Here is a 21,972-nt window from a genome sequence, read left to right on the forward strand (position 1 = left end):
GAACCATCCAGCAGGACTATTGCAGCCTCTTCCCATTCTGGAGGGGAAATGGGAGTGTATTTCGATGGACTTCATCACAGGGTTGCCCATGGTACAGGGCAAGGATTGCATCTTTGTCGTCATTGATCGGCTGACAAAGTACTCACACTTTTTCGCCATATCCGCACACTACACAGCAGCGTAGGTGGCCGAGCTGTTCTTCAGAGAGATTTTTAGGTTACATGGTCTTCCCAAGACCATCACCAGTGACAGGGACAACCGTTTCATGGGCGGATTTTGGCAGGATCTTTTCCTGTTAGTGGGGACGAAGTTGACACCGAGTACCAGTTATCACCCACAGACGGACGGGCAGACAAAGATAGTTAACAAGTGGCTGGAGGGCTACTTGTGTAACTATGTCAGTGGGCAGCAGCGAGCATGGCTGAAGTGGCTGCATCTGGGGGAGTACTGCTACAACACTACATATCACATGTCCATTGGTATGTCACCATTCTATGCTTTGTATGGATATCATCCCTTATCTTTTGCTGACGTGATGTTTGGTGCTAGCAAGGGTCCAAGAGCCAAGATTTGGATGCAAGAGAGTCAGGATATTCTCCGAGCTCTCAAGGATAATATGGCTACAGCGGAGAACCAGCAGAAGTTGTATGTCGACAGGGGTCAGGTGGAGAGACAGTTCGAGGTAGGGGACTTGGTCTACCTACAATTACAGCCATACCGACAGTCGTCACTGAAGCAGAAGGGGGCTGAGAAGCTCAAGCCCCGGTTTTATGGGCCATACAGGGTGATACGCAAGATTGGTCAGGTTGCATATGAGTTGGAGCTGCCCCAAGGCAGCAAGATTCATAACATCTTTCATGTATCATGCTTGAAAAAGGCATTGGGGCAGCATGTGACAGTGACAGATGAGCTGCCACCCACGGATGATGAGGGGCATTTGGTGTTGCAGCCAGAGGCTATTATTGATACCAGGGAGAGGCAGTTGCGGAGCAGGACGGTCCTGGAATTCTTGGTGAGGTGGAAGAATTTACCGGATGAGGATGCCACTTGGGAAAGTGAGAAAATTTTGCAGCATCCATCACTTCAGTTGCTTGAGGACAAGCAACATTTTGCCAGGGGAGACTGTAATATTCCTAATTAGCTATGGCTAATTGGAATATTCAATTTTGCCTTCTATAGCTATTTGTAAATAAAAAGGTGAGGAAAAAGGGACATAACTCACTTTTAGAATAAAAGTCACTTCCTAGTAAGCACAACGTTGTGACTTAAAGGGGAGCCAAGGGGGGCCAAAAGACCACGCAAAGATGGGGCCCACGCAAACACTTGGAGGGACTGCGTAGATGGGAAAAGGAACACGTGGCAAGAGGAGATTACGTTGGAGGAGGTGAGCCTTGGGATTGAGAGAGGCCCATGCTATAAAGGAGAGAGGAGCCTTCTCATTTTGGCATTCGATTATGTGCATTTGAGCTAGTCACTTCGACTTAGAGCATGCTGGCTTTTTAGCCTGTCTGCAACACTGTTTAGTGCATCGAGTGTCTCCATTCAGAGATCTCACCCTTAGCCCCGGGGGACTTCAAGTGCCTGCTCGGGCAAGGTACTTTCATCAGAATTTTTGCAGTAGTTTCATTAGCATTTTGGCAGGAGGATTGAGCATCTTACATGACTGCACAGTCTTGAGAGGGATGACGCAGTTCTTTCTGACAGGAGTTCTGGATTGAGGGTTTTGAGGAGGATTTGAGCTGGGTGGTTGAGCAAGGGATCAGCTCTTGCATATTGGAGGATTTTGGCAGAGTTTCGGGTTGAGTTTTGGAGGATTCTATTCAGTGGCAGCACAGAGCCTTGAGGGACAGCGTAGATCCCCAAGGGGGGCGATTTTCGGGGGTCGGCTATTCTAGAAAAGCTTTCTGGGTTTCTTGAGTAGAGTCAGATTCCAGAGTTTCAGCATTTTCTGAGGAGGGGAACAGCCCCAAATCCTCATTTGATTTCCAGTAGTAGCAGCCGCATGGCAGTTTCCCAGCAGCTTGGACACAGTTCAGAGATAGGCCATTCCTTTACTGTTTTGAGTGTATTTCTTCACTTGCCTTGTGCAAGTCAAGGTGCCATCTTTCTGATCACCTCCTGTACTCATTCCATTACTCAATATAATAAAATGGCTTAGCATTTCTCTCTGCATTTCTTGTATCTGCTTATATTTCATGTTTACATGCTGCACCACTATTATTTTTACCACATTGAGCTTCCCGGTTGCTATATCATTTGTACGTATTTGGTTAGAGTTTGCTTGGGTTTGAGGGATATCCCTGAATTGGGATATTACATACTTGCCTACCTTGCCCCATCAGATGTCTGCAATTCTGATTGTCTTTTGCCTTGACCTAATTCACTCTTTGACCTAATTCACTCATCCAGTGATTACTCCAATCAAATAAAATCAAAACCCTGAGCTATTATATCTAGCCTAAGACCCAAATCCATCCAGCCCCCTTGGCTGTGATCCTTTGGAAAGAGCCCTCTCCGGCTTGGTATGGCTAGCTACCATGTCAAAAGATTGGTTTGTGGTTATCTCAGCTGGACTCTTCCTCAGCCTTTGGAGATCCAGAGGAGTGATAACAGAACCATCCACATTCGAAGTAGTAAAAGAACAAGTTTGGAAGGATGCTATGGCTGAAGAATATGAATCAATTATGAAAAATGATGTATGGGATATAGTACCTAGACCGAAAGGGAAGTCTATTGTGACTTCAAAATGGCTATTTAAAATCAAACATGGAATTGATGGCATCATTGAGAAATATAAAGCAAGGTTCGTAGCTCGAGGCTTCTCTTAGAAAGAGGGAGAAGATTATGATGACATATTTGCTCCTGTAGCTTGATATACACCATCCATTCTATAGTTGCCCTTGCTGCGAGTCAAGGATGGACCCTTCATTAGATGGATGTAAAGACTGCATTCTTTCATGGCATGTTACAGGAAGAGGTATATGTTGAACAACCACAAGGATTCAAAGTAGAAGATCGAAGAACACATGTTTGCAGATTGAAGAAGGCATTGTATGGATTGAAGTAGGCTCCCTGAGCTTGGTATGCTTGTATTGACAGTTACTTAGTGAAATTGGGATTCACAAGAAGCAATGTTGATCCCAACCTCTACTTCAAGGTAGTCCAAGGCATGCCACTGATTTTGGTTTTATATGTTGACGATCTATTTTTGACAGGTAGTGAGTCCCTGATGATCGAATGTAAGAGGAAGTTGGCCTCTGAGTTTGAGATGAAAGACCTTGGTCTCATGCACTACTTTTTGGGCCTTGAAGTATGGCAAAAGCCTGGTGAGATTTTCCTTTCACAAGGAAAATACATTGAAAAGTTGTTGGAAAGATTTTGAACGACTGAATGTAAATCCGTGGTTACTCCGGTGGAAATGAACTTCAAGAAGTTATGTGGAGATGTTGCAGGACTAGACTTAGAAAATCCATCCCAGTATAGACAATTGATTAGGGCTCTGATGTTCCTTGTGAACACCCGTCTAGACATATGTTATGCAATAAACACATTGAGTCAATTCATGATCGAGCCCCACCACACACATTGGATAGCTGCCAAACACATATTGAGATATTTGCATGGGTCGATCACACTTGGCCTGAGATATTCTGTAGGAAATGTTCAACTTCATGGATACATTGATGTTGATTGGGTCGAAAATGTTATTGACAAGAAAAGTACATCTGGATGTTGTTTTAGCCTTGGATCTGCCATGATATCCTAGATGAGCAGGAAACAAAAGTCTGTAGCATTGAGCACAGCCAAAGCAGAATATATTTCCACTAGCATGGCTAGTTGCGAGGCAGTATGGTTAAGAAAGCTCTTTGGAGAGCTATTTGAGCAGGTCCTAGATACAACAGTGATATACTATGACAACAAGAGTGGAATCTGTTTGGCAGAAAATCTTGTGTTTCATGACAAGTCCAAGCATATTGAGATTCGATATCACTTCATTCGATACATGGTGTAGAGAGGAGTTGTCAAGCTCCATCACATATCGACAGATGAACATATTGCAGATATTCTCACCAAGGCATTTCCAAAGAGAGAGTTCTCGATTTTCATAGAACAGTTTGCACTAATGGATGTAACCCCTCCGGATATGGGGCATCGCTAATCGAGGACACTGAGCATACTCTTCCACCCTGCTTGAGCTCTCAAGGTGAGGAATTCAGATAGAGGGCTCCTGGGGTCGAGGGAACTCTAGACGATAGGGCACTACCCTATATGTTACCCAAGGTAGAAGAATGTTGCTCCCCTATCTTTATAGGGTCGGAGAATGCTGCTCCCCTCTTAGTCTTTGCACAATATACCCCAGTTGGAATCATACCCTCAAGCAAGGCTAACTTGATGGGAATAACGCTCCTTGTTTTGGCCAACAAGTTGAGAGTGTACTTAGGGTGTACAACCCAAGTCGATTATGATGCAGGTGTTCTACCACATGGCTACTATAATGTTCCAAACTAGGGGAAATAGTGGTATGCAAAGCAGACAATAAAAATAACACCATAAATTAAATCAAACCATCAGACCACAAAATTGGCAACCAAACTGCGATGTCTACTCATTTTATTAAATGGGAAGAGGTGTACAACAAGGTGTTGGAATGTGTGCACCTCAGCTTGCTCTAGGCAAGCTAGCAAAAGCCCAAAATGAACAATGGCACACCCTCAAATCTGTTGGTAATCCAGCCCAAGAGCTACATTATTACTGCGTAGAAAGGCGTTGTTGCTTGAAATGATCTATTGTTAGAGCCTTCCCTATTGCTCAGAAAATTCTAGGAAATTAATCCCATCCTCTACACAAGAAACCCAGAATAACCCACGAAGGAATTGGCCAAATGTTGACCTCGGAATTTTGGACCAAATTCCCCATAGCTCCTCTTGTTGCTGGCTGAATTGGGACCCATGTTTCACCCCTTAGATCTTCCGAGAAAATTCTATAAAATTAGGGGTGTGATCCTTGCCCAAAACCCAGAAAAAACCCAGAAAGGGTTTCGCTTGGCTCCAACCTTCAAAAATTGACCCTTCATAGCTTGGCTCTCCTCCAATTTCGAATTTTGTTGCTGTGACTGATCCTGTTAATATCTGCTCTTCCAACTCCAGCAATCCTCCTCAAATGGCCCTCCAAACGATCTCCCAACACCCCAACTCCAACCTCTCCCGGATGGTGCTGCCCCAAAAAGTCTCACTCTAATGACTGCGCAGTCATGGAGGACATGATGTAGTCCTGCGTGTGATGAAATGAGAGCTACGTGTAGGATGGCCCTCTTGTCTGTAGCTGCCCTCTATACTCATGAATGATGAAAGGATGCTCCTGTATCCCCAACTTCTCGGAGTGCCTCACGCTGTGACTACGCAATCCCCGCGCTGTTGTAACTCGTCTCCCTACTGCTGCTACGAACTGAGATGAAGAAGAACCCCCTCCTAGGGTTGGCACTCGAAGTCCACTGAAGCAAGGGTTGAGATCTCTGCTCGGAGACACTCGTGTGTTGAACAACACAGTAACCCGACTAAGCAGCTCGAGCAATTAAGATTGAGTTCAATATGTCAAAAGATAAGATGTTGAAAGGAGGAGAGTTGCTTTCCTTATATAGATTTCGTGGAGCACTTTTCCCTCCTTTTTCACTCCATCGTGGGTCCCTCACTTGACCATCGATTTCCCCCCCCCCCCATGCAAATCGAGCTAGGGAATGTGTATTCTCCTAGTTTGGGTGGCCCCCACGTACAAATTAACCACATCGAAATAACTTCTACTAAGTCTAGCCTCCTAATAAAATCGAATGGGCCCCATCACCTCCAAAATCGGCCCCAAAATGTAGAAATTAATCCTATTCCAAAATAATTTAGGAAGGGACATTACAGTCCTCCCCACCCACATGTTGCTTGTCCCCAAGTATGCGCTCACCCTCCCAAGTAGCATCCTCATCCGGCAAGCTCCTCCAATGCACCAAAAATCGCTTGTCCTCAAGCAATCCCTAAGAAAGCATCCTCTCTAACTGCTGCTCCCCACTATCACTGCAAAATGTGCCAGGGTCCCAGATGTGCCACTGGATCGTGCCTGACCTCTGCATTGTCCTGATATGAAAGAATCCTTCAATACCAAGATCCCAGGCCATCCTGTCCAACATGAAGCTCCCCTCGCTCCACTCATTATGCTGCCCGGTGCAAGTACCAGAAGTCCCCCGCTCCATCATGGACGCACTAAAGCCCAATAGAAGATTTGTATGATCTCCCCCTGTAGTAACTAGCACATCCCTAAAGGTTATTGAGTTGCGAAGAGTTGTGATGCCCCAGTTCCCTACTAGTCCCAGAGTGGTGCCACCATGTTGACGTTGCGCTACTCTAACTATGACATACTCCCCATCGTGTGTAGACAATATCCTCCCCTCATAAGGCCTAGTGGCGAAAAATCTGTGAGAATCAAGCTCATCCTACCTGGGCATCTCCATGATGCCAATATCTAATCCTCCACTGCCAATCTCAACTCTGAGCCATAACAGGACAAGTCTGCCTCGCCATGAAGTGGAGGTTTCAGTGATCCCCCATGTGTCAAACCCAAAGTGAACTAGATCATCCTCTGCCATGACCCTACTTGTCACAAAGTTGAGTGATTTGCCTACCAACCGGATCCCCGGATTCCCCAAACGTACGAGGAGCTCACAAGTCCCACTCCTCAAAGGATGTCGCTGCGTAACGTCGTTACTAGCTAGAACCCATCTGGCCCTCATCTTCGATCCCTGTATGTATTCCTTAGGTGGACCCCAAGTATAAGGAGTAGGTCTCATGCCTGTGAACCTGCCCTACTCCTGCCAAACCACGCAGTGAAATCTGTTATCCCAACTCCTGATGATACACCTCGACACTGCTCGAAGTCTGGGTACCTTCCTATAGATGAAGTCTACCATCCACCGTCCCTCAAGTGTGAGCTCAGGGGTGGAATATATGCTACCTCAGTTATCAACCACGCCATCCCTAAGCCTGTATTTGATAGCTCGTGCACCTACCAAGGGTCTCAACTCAAGGGTCTCCTCCCGGTTCATGGCACGCGGTGTCTCATCCTAATGTCTAGGGTGAACCTCCCATACCCTGTTGCTTGAATGGAGAGTGTCAAGGGGAAACAACCAAACACTCTGTGACTGTAAGCAACATTGGAGGATGATGGGCGGGTATGTCCAAATGGTATGATCAAAATTTTGCCGGAATGCCCAAGAGTGATCCTACAGACGACACTCTCTCTGCCTTGGATCTTTTGATAACTCCCTCGAAGCCCTGTCTCTACTAAGCATGGTGTCCCCAAATGCTCAACAACTTCCTCATCAATCCTAGGTGAGCTACATCCAACGGTACACCTAATGCCCTTGTTCATATGCCTCCTTGGAGGCAACGCTCCAAGAGCCTGTTGCGCCGCACCATGCATCACTACACACCACCAAGCAACACTGCATTCCTCGACATGCCATTGTATGCCACAACCTGTCCCTATACACCACTAGATACCCCCGGCTATGGCTATGCCATCCTGTACAGTCCTGTCCTCTGCCTGGGTCACTGCACCAGTCACTCCCCGCATGTACTCAATGCGATATAAGGCACTCCCACTCCACTACTCAGTCCAACACACTACGGCACACCATCACGCATCTCCATGCCCACCTGTAGACCCCTGCTCAACACTAGATGCTCCCACACATCCCCGGATGTGATGGCCTAGAGCTATGTCTCTACGTGCCAGGCCATACTTGATCAGTATCAACACCTTCACCATTCAATCACTATATCTGTCAATGAATGGATCTCCTCTCCAAATCCCCCCTGAGGGATCCGAGAAGTGAATCTCCCTATGTGTCAGCAATCATGCTACCACTGCACTGCTCCTCTGCGTCCTTTGTGCCCCACACCAAAGTGAAGAATCCTCGACTCCATACAAGGCGCCATCTAGTGGCCTGCCAATGCCACCTCCTCGGACAAACTCCTTCCAGAGTATGTTGATCACCCCGTGATCCTGTGTACAAATGTCATACCAAGCCAAACCAAGAAACTTGTCCGTAAACTGGTTGGCCGTTGGTGTTGACCGAGACTCCCCTAGCGAATGTGCACTCTCAACTGCTAGGTCAATTGTACCATCGCGGTTGTAGTGTTAAGTTATGGTATGTTCTATGCTTATAACAGTTTACTTCTTTTTCTTATTATATTCCACCGATTAGCAATCACATGTACATAAAGTAAAGTGCAGATAGAACATTAAACGATCGACAGAAAACAAGCCAAGACAAGAGACACAAGATGTGGCGGCTAGCCAGGGACAAACCCCACAATGTGTGGGGAAACCCTTTGATCAAATCTTCTTTTATCTTCAATAATTCAGCAGAGAGAAATAGTACAATAAATCTGATTCATGTGAGCAGTAGCAAACCCTAGATCAGCAGCATCAGCATTAGCGGCTTCATTATCAAACTAGGGCAGACGATATCTCACAAACCGATCGTCGGATTGACTTCATTCCACCACCAAAAGTTTCGGCTTCCAGAGGAGGTTCAGATGAACCTACAGCGCAGTTCAGATGAGGAGATATTCTAGGCCACGCAAGTCAATCTTTACTTCTGCAGTTGCAGCTTCAGTTTCAGCAGTTTCCGGCTTCAAACTAGGGCAGTCGATATCTTGCAAACCGTTCGTCGGATTGACTTCATTCCACCACCAAAAGTTGCGGCTTTCAAAGGAGATTCAGATGAACCTACAGCGCAGTTCCAAAGAGGAGATCTTCTAGGCCACACAAGTCAATCTTTACTTCTGCAGTTGCAGCTTCAGTTTCAGCAGTTTCCGGCTTCACATGTGTGAGAGAGAGAGACCCATTTCAGCGCAGTAGAGAAGAGACTCATATCTGCGCAGTAGAGAGAGAGAGATGTGATGAGATGAGTGAGTTTAAATGAGGAAAAGTCCTCTTATATTTATACACAACGTTGGTGGGTGAATAGATGCGACTGTTGGGCTTCTGAGCCTACATGAGTTGTAGGTCGGCTTGATAATAATTCCATAATCAAAATAAATTCATATCTCCATGAATACTTATCGGAATTGGATGATCTTTATATCAATCCTACACCTCTCGACGAGAGGAATCTAATAAAAATATTATTAGCCATGAATAAGATGACCCACGTGAAGTTTTGCCTTGGTTGCCAATTTTAACATGTAGTCAACCGGTATACCTAGGAAATGATAGGTAGTCCCACCCTGAACCCAACGCCAATCTAGGCTTTCGGCATCCCCAATGCCTGGAAGCTCCTATTGTGCTACACCCAGGTCCACTACCATCTCCATGGCCCACTCCACTGGGTACCAACTCAGAATCTCTCGCCAACCAACCCCAAGAGAAGGATCGAATGCATGAACTCCCGCACATAGAACAACCCCAGCATACGGGTGTTGCACCCTGTGCAACTCAGCTCATCTCATCTCGCTATCCTGGTCAATGCATGAAATCTTACTAAGTAGCTCTGCCTCTCTCTATCCAATGGGCCAAGGTAATCTAATAGTGTTGCCAGCCTCGTTTATGTATGCCCGAAGAGGGCTGCTCTCATGCTCCAACATGCACTCTAGCTGCACCAGTAGGAAATCCAACCGCTCCCCTCCATCTCCTCATTTTGTTGCAGAATAGCCTCACGCACTAATGCGACCTTCCTTTTTAATGCTAGAAGGTCAACCTAAAACTGGTGGGACTGTCATGGGCATCTATCACTTGTAAACTCAGTCATAGTTCCAGATACCTCAGCAACTGTTGGCATCTCGTCCATGGGTGGCTCCTCCTTAACAGATGGCTCTATGTGTGTAGGCTCTATCTTCCCCACCAAGGTGTCAACTGGGGCTATCAAACAGGTCTCTAATAAAGGTGACTCTTGTGCCACACCGGGTATATCGATGTGCTCCTCACCATCCTCTGGGCTCTCAGCATCGTGCTCAACCTCCTCCTTAGGCTCCTGATATCTAAAGCCAGGTCTCCACTAGCAAAAGCACCCCTGGTCTCACCCTCTAACTGTCTCTGTCCTGCCTACTCCTTTTCAGGAGATCTGGTGCCCTGATATGGTCGACTTTCCCCACATGATGTAGATGATTGCACCCCCACAGCCTGCTCACCTCTAATGTCTTTGTTGTAAGGGTGAGGATGGGTTTGGTCTGTCACCCTCCTCAGCTGGGCCAATCGCTCATCATCCCAATGAATTATACCCCAAAAATTTCTGCATACTGGATTTCCCTTGAGCCTTGGGTTTGTCTTTGGTTTCACTCGTCACTGTGCACTCATACCCAAAGCTTCCATGATCTTCTGGCTAGTTTCCCACAGCTAGGCCAAGCTCATGCTCTGATACCACTGTAATGTTCCAAACTAGGGAAAATAGTGTTATGCAAAGCGGACAAGAAAAATAACACCATAAAATTAAATCAGACCATCAGACCACAAAATTGGCAACCAAACTGCGATGTCTACTCATTTTATTAAATGGGAAGAGGCGTACAACAAGGTACTGGAATGTGTGCACCTGGGCTTGCTCTAAGCAAGCTAGCAAAATCCCAAGATGAACAATGGAATGCCCTCCTCAAATTTGCTAGTAATACCCAAGAGCTGCACTGTTACTGCCCAAAAAGGTGTTGTTGCCTGCAATGATTTGTTATTAGAACCTTCTTTGTTGCTCAGAAAATTCTGGGAAATTAATCCCAGCCTCTACGCAAGAAACCCAGAATAACCCACAAAGGAATTGGCCAAATGTTGACCTCGAAATTTTGGCCCAAATTCCCCTTAGCTCCTTTAGCTGCTGGCTGAGTTGGGACCCCTGTTTGACCCCTTAGATCTGCCCAATAAATTATATAAAATTAGGAGTGTGATCCTTGCCCAAAACCCAGAAAGGGTTTCCCTTAGTTCCAACCTTCAAAAATTGACCCTTCATAGCTTGGCCCTCCTCCAATTTCGAATTTTGTTGCTGTGACTAATCCTGTTAATCTCGGCTCTCCCAACTCCATCAATCCTCCTCAAATGGCCCTCCAAATGATCTCCCAGCACCCCAACTCTAAACTCCCCCGAATGGTGCTGCCCCAAAGAGTCTCACTCCAATGACTGCGCAATCATGGAGGAGATGACGCAGTCTTGCGTGTGATGAAATGAGAGTTGTGTGTAGGATGGCCCTCTTGTCTGTAGATGCCATATATACTCCTAAAAATGATGAAAGGATGCTCCTATCTCCCCAACTTCCCAGAGTTCCTCACGCTGTGACTGCGTATTCCCCGCGTTGCTGTAACTCCCCCTGCTCCTAGTACTCGACTTACAGCTGCTATAACTCATCTCCATGTCGCTGCTACGAACTAAGATGAAGAAGAAATCCCTCCTAGGGCTGGCACTTGAATTCCACCAAAGCTAGGGTTGAGATCTCCAATCGGAGACATTCGTGTGTTGAATAGCACAGTAACCCGACTAAACAACTCCAGCAACTAAGATTGAGTTCAATATGTCAAAAGATAAGATGCTGAAATGAGGAGAGTTGTCTTCCTTATATATATTTCGTGGAGCACTTTTCCCTCCTTTTTCTCGGCTAAACAGCGCCAGCAACTAAGATTGAGTTCAATATGTCAAAAGATAAGATGCTAAAATGAGGAGAGTTCTCTTCCTTATATAGATTTTGTGGAGCACTTTTCCTTCATTTTTCCCTCCATCGTGGGTCCCTCACTTAACCATCGATTTCCCCCCCATGCAAATCGAACTAGGGAATGTGTATTCTCCTAGTGTGGGTGATCCCCATGTACAAATTAACCACATCGAAATAACTTCTACTAAGTCTAACCTCCTAATAAAATTGAATGGGCCCCATCACCTCTAAAATTGGCCCCAAATGTAGAAATTAATCCTGTTCCAAAATAATTTAGGAAGGGACATTACAACTACTGAGGGCCATTTTTGGGAAGAGCGGTAGGCAATAAGATTGGGTTGAGATGTGCTCCCCTGTATGATATATAATCCTATTGCTCAGTATGGGTGGAAGTTATTGCTCCCTGAAATGTGCTCCCCTGTATGATATATAATCCTATTGCTCAGTATGGGTGGAAGTTATTGCTCCCTGATTCTTTTCTTCTATATTCTAGAAAGTTTCAGCAGAGACAATCAAATCATGTCAAGATAATGCGAAGATCCACTGACAGATATTGGCATGTGGAATTCTTACTAGTTGAGAGGGAGTGTTAATTTTTGCAACTAGGGTCAAATTCCACATTAAACAACTCAAATGACCAATATGATGCTTGCATTAAATTTCTATTTCCAAGAGGACCAAAATCAACCCAAAGATCACCTAATTTGGTTAAGCAGAAGTTAAGTTTTGAATTATTCTATTCATTCATTCATTATGGAGCAACTCAGCCCTAACCACTTGGGTAACTGCTTGGGTCAATCTCAACCCCAAGTAAACACTCAAGAAAACGTATAAATGGAAGTGGCTGCTGTTTTGGGGTAGCATCGGATGTGCTCTAGCCACGAAAATTGGTGGAGAGGCTAAAGCACATGAGATCTCCAATACCCATAAATGGTTTGGGTAGAGTCTAAACAATTTGGGAGATATTAAAATAATTAATATTTTTAATGGAGTCCCTAAGTCTAAACTTAGGAAAAATGAAATATTAATGTGAATTAATATAAAACTGTGTTAGAAGGGTCCAAAAGTCATGGATCAAGTCAGAGTTAATCTTAGTCGTTGATTAGGGACTTAATCTCGGCCATTGAATTGTCAACGAGAAAAGTATAAGAGGAGGCTTGAGGGTCACTTGGAAAACTCACCGAGTTGATCAAGAATTCGATTTTCTGGGGCAGGGCTTACTGAGGAAATCGAAGAAGTGATCAAAGTTGCAACTGAGAGGCAGTGAATACAGAAGCAGAGAGGCAGAGAGGGTACCGGGAGCATCAACACAAAAGTCAGGAGAGAGGGACGCAGAGCCAGCTAGAGGCCACGCAAAGCCAGTCAGGGCCCACGCAGAGGCAGCCAAGAGCTGTGCAGTGCCAGAGAGAGTCAGCGTGGGTGACGCAGAGGCTCTAAAGGTTGACGCAGTGCCTCCAGAGGCTGACACAGTCCCTAGAGGCAGAGGCTGGAGATTTCGTGGGGCAGATTGGAGTTGAGAGCTGTGGGATTGTTCATCCGGAGTTTTAGCCGGAATATCTGTCTCCCACTGAGAGGTACTACTGCCGATATCATTCTCTATTGGGTGAGCCGGTTTGGCACCTAGATTGTATTCTGAAACTGCTTAATAATAAAACCCTCAGATAGTTGCACCGGTTTTCCTGCATTGGGTTTTTCTGGGGACATTAGTCCAAAAACAATGATGTCACTTATGTGCTTGTTTTTCCTTCAGTTGATGATTTGTAATGTGTTGAGCATGTACTTGTATTTATTTTCAGTATTTACATGGTAAATAACTTGTTAATTAAACAGAACAAGTAGACAGAAATAAATCAAAAAGTACATGAAGGATTTCTAACAGTTAGACTTAGAAATTCCAACATGGTATTAGAGCATGGTTGCAAATCACAAGAGAACTAAGGGCATCAACCGACCAGAGCAGCGGCAGCAAAAACAACTGTCCTGAGTGATAGAAGTTGTTCCTAGCAGAGAAGCAGCAAGGAAGGGGTGACGGAGTGCCTGCGTCATCAAGTTTGAGCGGGGAGGAGGATCAGCGCAGTGACAAAAAGGAGCAGACCTGACCTACGCAATGCTCAGTCATCTTTCTCAGTCAAGAAGGATTAACGCTCGTGGCCAGGAGGTGCGGATTTTGCTGGTGTCGGGATTGCACAAAGCCTAGAAGTTCTAACCTTCAGTTTGCTGAGGCATAGGAGGCTGTGGTAAGTGGCGTAGTGAAGCTATTGGGGTACTGTGGTCAGAACACTACCTAACAGGGCAAGACCAAGGAGGAGGGAGTTGTTGTCGAGGATTTCTAGCCAAGAAATCCGGATTAGTGGTGCAGCTGCACTAACGATCAGAGTAGGGGCATCTCGACATTGGCAGAGGGGTTTCCAGGAGGGAAATCGAGGCTCAGAGGGAGTCACACCGAGAACTTCCAGGAGGGAAGTAGAGGAGCAGCGAAATGGCAATGAACGGGGTAAGAGACCAGGACAGACTGGACGAACCCTCAAACTTCGTAGTCTGGAAGGCCAGAATCTTGTCCGTTCTAGACAAAAAATCGTCTCAAGCACTTCGCCTTGAAGACGATGGCGATCCCAGTTGACCAGATGAGAACAATAAGTATGAGGAGGCAATGGCGAGGGCCAAGATCATCATCCTTGACGGGGTCAAAGACCATGTAGTACCACATATTGTCGAAAAGGACACGGCAAATGCGATGTGGGAGGCCCTGACAAAACGGTAAAAACATACTTCCGTGCAGAGGAAGATGCTCCTAGAAAATTAGTTGCAGTCATACCAGATGCAGAAGGGAGAACAAATTGACTCTTCGTCAAGAAGAGATCAGAAGGCTGACCAAGGTGAGAAGCAGCAGCAAGGGGTTAGAATCAAGAAGCAGGAAGAGGAGCATCTAAGGGAAAGCAGGAGAAACGGAAGAAGAAGGACCTCTCCAAGGTCAAATGCTTCCACTGTGGGGAACTGGGTCACTAATCGAGCCAGTTCCGCGAAAGAAGAGCAAGGGAGAGGCTTCCGAGACCAAGGTTGTGCCAGCAAGGGCAGAGAAGGAAGTGGAGACAAATGATGACTCTGCCATGAGTGCTCACACACCACTTGAGAGGAAGGGGGTATACATCGAGTTGTAGTCAGACGGACTACAGGTGATGAGGGGCAAGATCCTTGAGGTACCCAGCCTCTTGTATTATACCTTGCTACGGGAGCCCCGAAGAGGAGTAGCAGTATTGGCGGATGTCAGAAGATACCGATGCAGATGGAGTGACAGATTGGAGCTATAGTGCAAGATTCCCAGGACAGCGTGAGGCAACAGTGTGAGATGCATGGATTTGTTGCAACAGCGCAGATGTCAGAGAAGGGGCACTTATCAGCGACAGAGGGAGTTTCAACATCATGGGTATCTCTAGCCCGACAGAGATGTCAAAGTTGAGAGATCAATTACTTACTTCTCAGTAACTGAGTTGAAGTGCAACAGTTAGCAGTGGCAGTGCTATGGGCAACACGATGCAGCATGAAGAGAGGGGTTGTCGTACGGATGCAACGGTGGCAGTGGCAAGGCCATGGGCAGCAGTACATGATGCAGTAGTGCAGAGGATGTTGGGCAGCAGGCCTAGCATTAGCACAAGGACCGATGCTGGATGATTAGGGTGATGTTCAGTGAGGAGTATTACTACAACACAGTCCTCGCTAAGAGGGAGTGTTGATTTGGGGTAGCATTGGATGTGCTCTAGCCACGAAAATTGGTGGAGAGGCTAAAGCACATGAGATCTCCAATACCCAGAAATGGTTTGGGCAAATTCTAAACAGTTTGGGAGATATTAAAATAATTAATATTTTTAATGGAGTCCCTAAGTCTAAACTTGGGGAAGATAAAATATTAATGTGAATTAATATAAAACTGTGTTAGAAGGGTCCAAAAGTCATGGATCAAAACAAAGTTAATCTTAGCCGTTGATTAGGGACTTAATCTCGGTCATTGAATTGTCAACGAGAAAAGTATAAGAGGAGGCTCGAGGGTCACTTGGAGAACACACTGAGTTGATCAAGAATTCGATTTTTGGGGCAAGGCTTGCTAAGGAAATCGAAGGAGTGATCAGAGTTGCAACTGAGGGGCAGTGAATACAGAAGCAGATAGGTAGAGAGGGTAACGGGAGCATCAATGTAGAAGTCAAGAGAGAGGGACGCAGAGCCAGCTAGAGGCCACACAAAGCCAGTCAGGGCCCACGTAGAGGCAACCAGGAGCTACATAGTGCCAGAGAGAGCTAGTGGGTGACGCAAAGGCTCTAGAGGTTGATGCAGTGCCTCTAGAGGCTGACGCAGGGTGAGTTGGGGTGATGCTGGGCCAGAGAGGCTAACACATTCCCTAGAGGCAGACGCTGGAGAATTCAGGGGGCAAATTGGAGCTGAGAGTTGTGGGATTGTTCATCCAGAGTTTTAGCTGGAATATTTGTCTCCGACTGAGAGGTACTACTGTCGAGATCATTCTTTGTTGGGTGAGCCGGTTTAGCACCAAGATTGTATTCTGAAACTACTTAATAATAAAACCCTTAGATAGTTGCACCAGTTTTCCCGCATTGGGTTTCTTCAGAGACATTAGTCCAAAAATAACGGTGTCACTTGTGTGCTTATTTTTCCTTCACTTGATGATCTGTAATGTGTTGAGCATGTATTTGTATTTATTTTCAGTATTTACATGGTAAATAACTTGTTAATTAAACAGAACAAGTAGGAAGAAATAAATCAAAAAGTACATCAAGGATTTCTAGTAGGAAATTCCAACAGCGGCCTCAAGTTCATTTCAACACACTTGATCAAGACATGTTTCTATTCTTCTATTTTGTTTTGACTCGCACAGGTTCATCAGAAGGAGTTCACACAGGGTCCGAAATTACAGGCGCAAGGTTCGCTCTAGGTTAGGGTTTTTTGGATCTCGGCCACTGGCGCAGAACAAAAGTTTTTCGTCCCCAGTCACAGGCACAGAGTAGGCAAGAGAGCGACTCTTGCTCTTTGGTCGCTTGAAGACAGTTGAGTGAGAGCAACTTTGGGTTCATAGGCAGATCAGAAGGCTCCAGTCCCCGGTCGCTCGCACAAGGTAGCCCTGGGAGTGACCCTGCCATCTCAGTCGCTCGCACAACATCAGTAAGGGAGCGACCTTGCCATCTTAGTCGCTCGCACAGTGACAATAAGGGAGCAACTAGGTTTTAGCAATTCAGTGCCACAGTCGCTCGCATCAAGACCTCCTAAGAGCGACCCTGTAGTCACAATAGCTCACATACAATGACAGGGAGAGCGACCAAGGAGTTTCAGTCGCACACAATCAGTCGTGATGAGGGCGACTAGAGTTTAGATCTAAGATTTGACATCTTGGATTCAGCTGACTTCAGTGATCTGGGTTTCTCTCCTGTTATAACAGATCTGTAGATCTATAGATCTGATTTATTGTTATCCGCAGCAAATCATATGTATTGGGCTCATTGTACTCACTGCTAAAATCTTTTTATGACGATCTACTAAAGTAGATGATTTGAAAGGGTTTCCCCCTTGTTGGGTTTTTCCCTAGTCTTGGACCAATCTGTTGTCTCTTATGGTTGTGTTGTTGTCTTCTCTATCACTGCATATATTGTTCTTTTTTCAGTTACATTTATGATTTATTATACTGCTAATAATTGGATGCATTGTTAATGAAAAGATAAATTGGGTTAAAGTAATTGATACAACATAGAACAATCAGAAAATTTAACAATTCCTTCCCTGGAATCTTCCTCATAACAATCAAAGCTTCATTTTGGTTCTCGCTTGCCACTTGGACCATTGGGCAATTCTTTATAGGTTGTACTTGTTGTCCCGTGTTGATTTCTGGTAGCATCGGATGTGCTCTAAGTCTCAAAATTTGCAGGGAGACTTAGACACATGCATTCTCCAATACCAATAAATAGTTTTGGGAAATTCCACCCAGAGACAATTTTATTGAAATAATTAATTATTTTTAATGGGACCCTAAGTCTAAACTTAGGAAATTAAAATAATTAATGGGTATTAATCTAACTTGTGAGTGTAATTTCTAGAAGAAGACGAGGATCAAGCCAAAATGATCAAAGCCATTGATTAGAAGTTAATCTGGGCCATTGGTTGTCCAATAGAAAGATAGAAGAAGAGGCTTGAGGGGCACTTGGAGAACACACAGAGGGGAGATCGGAAGTTCGATTTTTTGAAGTAGAACAGTTGCCGGAGTGATTTTCGATAGTGGTCTTTTGCAGTGAGGGGCGGGGATAGTATACGAAGGGAAATCTTTCCCGATTAGAGAATACTCAGCAGAAGAGAGAGAGAGAGATCTAGCAGATGCAGCGTAAAGCTAGAGAAGCTGATGCAAAGCCATGCAAAGGCAGCATGGGCTGATGCAGAGGCATGAGAAAGTCCGAAAATTTGTCGAGGAGATCGATTTTTGTAGCTGGAAATCAGGGTGTGAGACCGGGGGAGCAGAAGTCAGAATCTCAGAGGCAAATTAATCAGTCGGGAGGAGTGACGTAGTCCCCAGAGATTGTGACGTTGGGCTGACGTAGCGACTGCGCAGAGGCAGCCAGGGGCAGTTCATTTAGTGGTTGGATTAGCCAATATTTCCAATGATAGTGTGAGGTAACTTCACTTATCTCTCTACCAGTGATATTCTCTGTAACTGGATTGTCAAGAAGGCATCCAGAGATTGCATTCAGAAATTACTATTGCATATTAATAAAACCCTCAAAGTTGTTGCACCGGTTTTCCCGCATTGGGTTTTTTCGGGGACATTTGTCAAAAAATAACTGTGTAGATGTGTTGTATTTCTTTCTTGTTCAGTTTCTTGTTTTTGCATTCTATTTAAATGGTGAAAGCTGCAGTGTATTAGTTTCGGTGTTTACGGTAGAAAACAGTAAATAATTTTGTTCAGGAATTAACAAATAGAAGAAACATAATCAGTTGTTGCAGTAGAAATTTGGGCATCCAAATTTTCACATGGTATCAAAGTTGCAGGTGGAACAAGAGAGCAATGCCGGAAGAGCCCAATGTTGAAGGAGGAAGGGAGTTCAAAATTCCTGTAGAGGCAGCAATTCAGATCCCCAGAGGGATTGCGCAGTTCAGGCCAGGAGAGCTAGGTTTTTGTGGTAAATCTCTCTCTGAGTGAGTCGACAGAGAGGTAGGATTTCCAGATCGAAATATGTCAGCGGCAGAGGGAGCAGCGCAGCAAAAGCTTCAGTGAAGAGGGGTTTTTGGTGAGACGCAGTTTTCTGCAGGCAATGGCTGGGCAGAAAGACGTCAGAAGGAAGAAGAGAGACACTTGAGGGAATTTCTTCCTCAGAGAATTCCTAACCAGGGAATTCGATTTCTTTTCACAGAGAGAAGATGCATAAACTTCTCCCATTTCTCCCTAAGTTCAAGTCATAAGGAACCCTTTTGACTTTGCTCCTATCTAGTTTGACTTCGCTCATGTTTAGTAGATCCAGAAAATATTTCAAAATCTACAATAGAATTAAGGTTGGGTTTTATAAGCATTGCAACAACTTCTTTTCACATAGAGAAGGGTGTATAAACTACTCCCATTTCTCCCTAAGTTGAAGGGTGTATAAACTTCTCCCATTTCTCCCTAAGTTCAAGTCATAAGGAACCATTTGATTCGTCTCTTGTCTTGTTTGACTTCTCTCTTGTTTATCAGATTCAGAAAATATTCCAAAATTTACAATAAAGTTAAAGTTCAAGTTTTTATAAGCATTCTCTCTTGTTTATTAAATTCAGAGAATATTCTAAAATCTACAATAAAATTAAGTTCAAGTTTTTATAGACATTGAAAATTTTTATTTTCACAAAAAGGAGGCATAAGTTTCTCCCATTTCTCCCTAAGTTCAAGTCATAAGGTAGATCCCCTTCGTATCTAATGTTTTCAGTACATAAAATAAATCCAAAAACAGTACAGTGATGTGTGGTTTGACGGTAAGTCACTTGGGCGAACCCTGGGAGACCAAAGTTCAAATCTCATTGAGTACACAAACCTACTGTGGTGGAAGCTAAAGGGGCGGATTCCCGAATCCCGTCTTGGTGGCACGTGAGTCTGCTCTTGCTAAAATCATAGGATCTTAGTATACCCGACTTGTAGGTGGTTGGATGTACTCCTGGTGTTATAGACGCAGCTACAAAGATTGATTTTGGGCCTCCCATAGATTAGGACTGGCAGTTACCAATTCACCATGTGATTAAAAAAAAAAAAAAATCCAAAAACAATACAATACAACAGGCATAAGCTTCTCTCATTTCTCCCTAAGTTCAAGTCATAACGTAGATCACCTTCGTATCTAATGTTTTCGGTACATCACATAAATCCATAAACAATACAGCGAATTTCTTTTTTTTCAGTGTTTTCGGTATCCATAAACAATACAGAGTATCCAAAAACAATACAGTAGGCATAAGCTTCTCTCATTTCTCCCTAAGTTCAAGTCATAACGTAGATCACCTTCGTATCTAATGTTTTCGGTACATGACATAAAGTTCAAGTCATAACGTAGATCACCTTCGTATATAATGTTTTCGGTACATGACATAAAGTTCAAGTCATAACGTAGATCACCTTCGTATCTAATGTTTTCGGTACATGACATAAATCCATAAACAATACAGAGTATTTCTTTTTTTTCAGTACAGAAGAAGCACGGCATAGCCGTATATAGGATCCATTTTCCAAGATTATCGCCATATTCGTGTCATAGTATTCATGTCATCGGATTTGAACCCGGGTGGGGAGGTTATCATTAAATCCTCCCAACAACCCGGGCTATACATCCGGGCTATACATCAATACATGAATCTATGTGAAATAGAAAATTGAAAGGCATTTAGTCATTAAAGTTTACATGAATTGGAAAGGTTATCATTAAATCCTCCCAACAACCCGGGCTATACATCAATACATGAATCTATGTGAAATAGAAAATTGAAAGGCATTTAGTCATTAAAGTTTACATGAATTGGAAAAGCCACTGAAATAAATCACGTTAAATTCGGACTAAAGTTTTACATGAATTGAAAAAACCACTGAAATAAATCACGTTAAATTCGGACGTAAATTCTGCATATGAAAGCATGGCTATACATCAATACAGAATATTTCATGAATGTATGTGAAATTTTCTGTATTTCATGAATCTAGGTGAAATAGAAAATTGAAAGGCATTTAGTCATTAAAGTTTAAATGAATTGAAAAAGCCACTGAAATAAATCACGTTAAATTCGGACGTAAATAATGCATTTTAAAGCATTGAGATCTCCGAAGAAAGTGAGCAGACCTTGTTAACCAAGGGATCGTGGAGAATGTCGTGGCCCCGCCTGTGGACAATAGTTGGTCGCGTGGCCTCGGTTATCACAGCACACTTTCCTTGATCCGAAATCATGTCCGCGGAACGAATTCAGTCCAGTGGAGTGAATCGAGACTTCAGGAGGGAATAATAAAGAACTGCAGAGTTCTTTATATTCTCCACGTTCACCGACTCTTTACCCTATCACGTCAGTGTCAGTGTAAGTCAACGTTGCCACTAGCACGATTTTAAAAATCAATGACAACGATGTTGCCACAAGCACGATTTTAAAAATCAATGACAATGATGTTGCCACAATTCACTCACTGCCACATACAAAGCATAAAAACAATGCTAATGGATCCAAGTGAGTATAATAATTCAAAAATTATGTGACTTTTTGGTTTCATCTTTTTTGTGTTCTTCACCTATAAGGTCAATCACCCATATCGGCAAGAGCTAACCGTTTAGCTGCAAGCTCGATAGCCCAATAATACACCGTGTTTATTTTTTATTTATCTAGTCACCACGCGCGTGTGTTATCTGGCTATCGAGCTTGCAACTAAGCGGGCATTGAATGCCGTATGACAGGCGGGCATTGAATACCCTATGACAGGCTTGTTAGTTAGACTCACCTGCAGAATGTTTTGAGGTGTGCGCTCAAAATATCTAATAAAAATTTTAATTAACTATAATATATATAAAATGGTATACGCTGTGAAGTTGTGAAAGTTAAGTTAGGAATGTAAAATATATAATAAAGTTTTAATAAAAATTTTAATTAACTATAATATATATATAAAATGGTATAAGATGTGAAGTTGTGAAAGTTAAGTTAGGAATGTAAAATATATAATAAAGTTTTAATTAATTTGATTTTTATTGATACCTATGTGAGTTAACTTTAGTTTTTAATAATGTTTTTGAAAATTTTAGGTCATTGTTTGGTAT

At 43.9% G+C, this 21,972-nt stretch overlaps 1 protein-coding gene across 1 annotated transcript in view; it reads right to left on the bottom strand.

Annotated features, from left to right (window-relative positions):
* Positions 1–21,178, bottom strand: part of LOC149239246 (NAD-dependent malic enzyme, mitochondrial-like) — a 463,766-nt gene extending 442,588 nt beyond the window's left edge. Inside the window, exon 1 of the mRNA XM_089373360.1 lies at positions 21,013–21,178. Within this exon, the coding sequence (XP_089229486.1) occupies positions 21,013–21,117 (105 nt within the window). The 5' untranslated portion in view covers positions 21,118–21,178. The remainder of the gene's footprint in view (positions 1–21,012) is intronic.
* Positions 21,179–21,972: the final 794 nt, after the last annotated feature.

Source organism: Pinus tabuliformis, chromosome 8, assembly GCF_031772625.1.
Source record: "Pinus tabuliformis cultivar Carrire ecotype Pingquan chromosome 8, CPIR1, whole genome shotgun sequence".
Classification (NCBI taxonomy): domain Eukaryota; kingdom Viridiplantae; phylum Streptophyta; class Pinopsida; order Pinales; family Pinaceae; genus Pinus; species Pinus tabuliformis.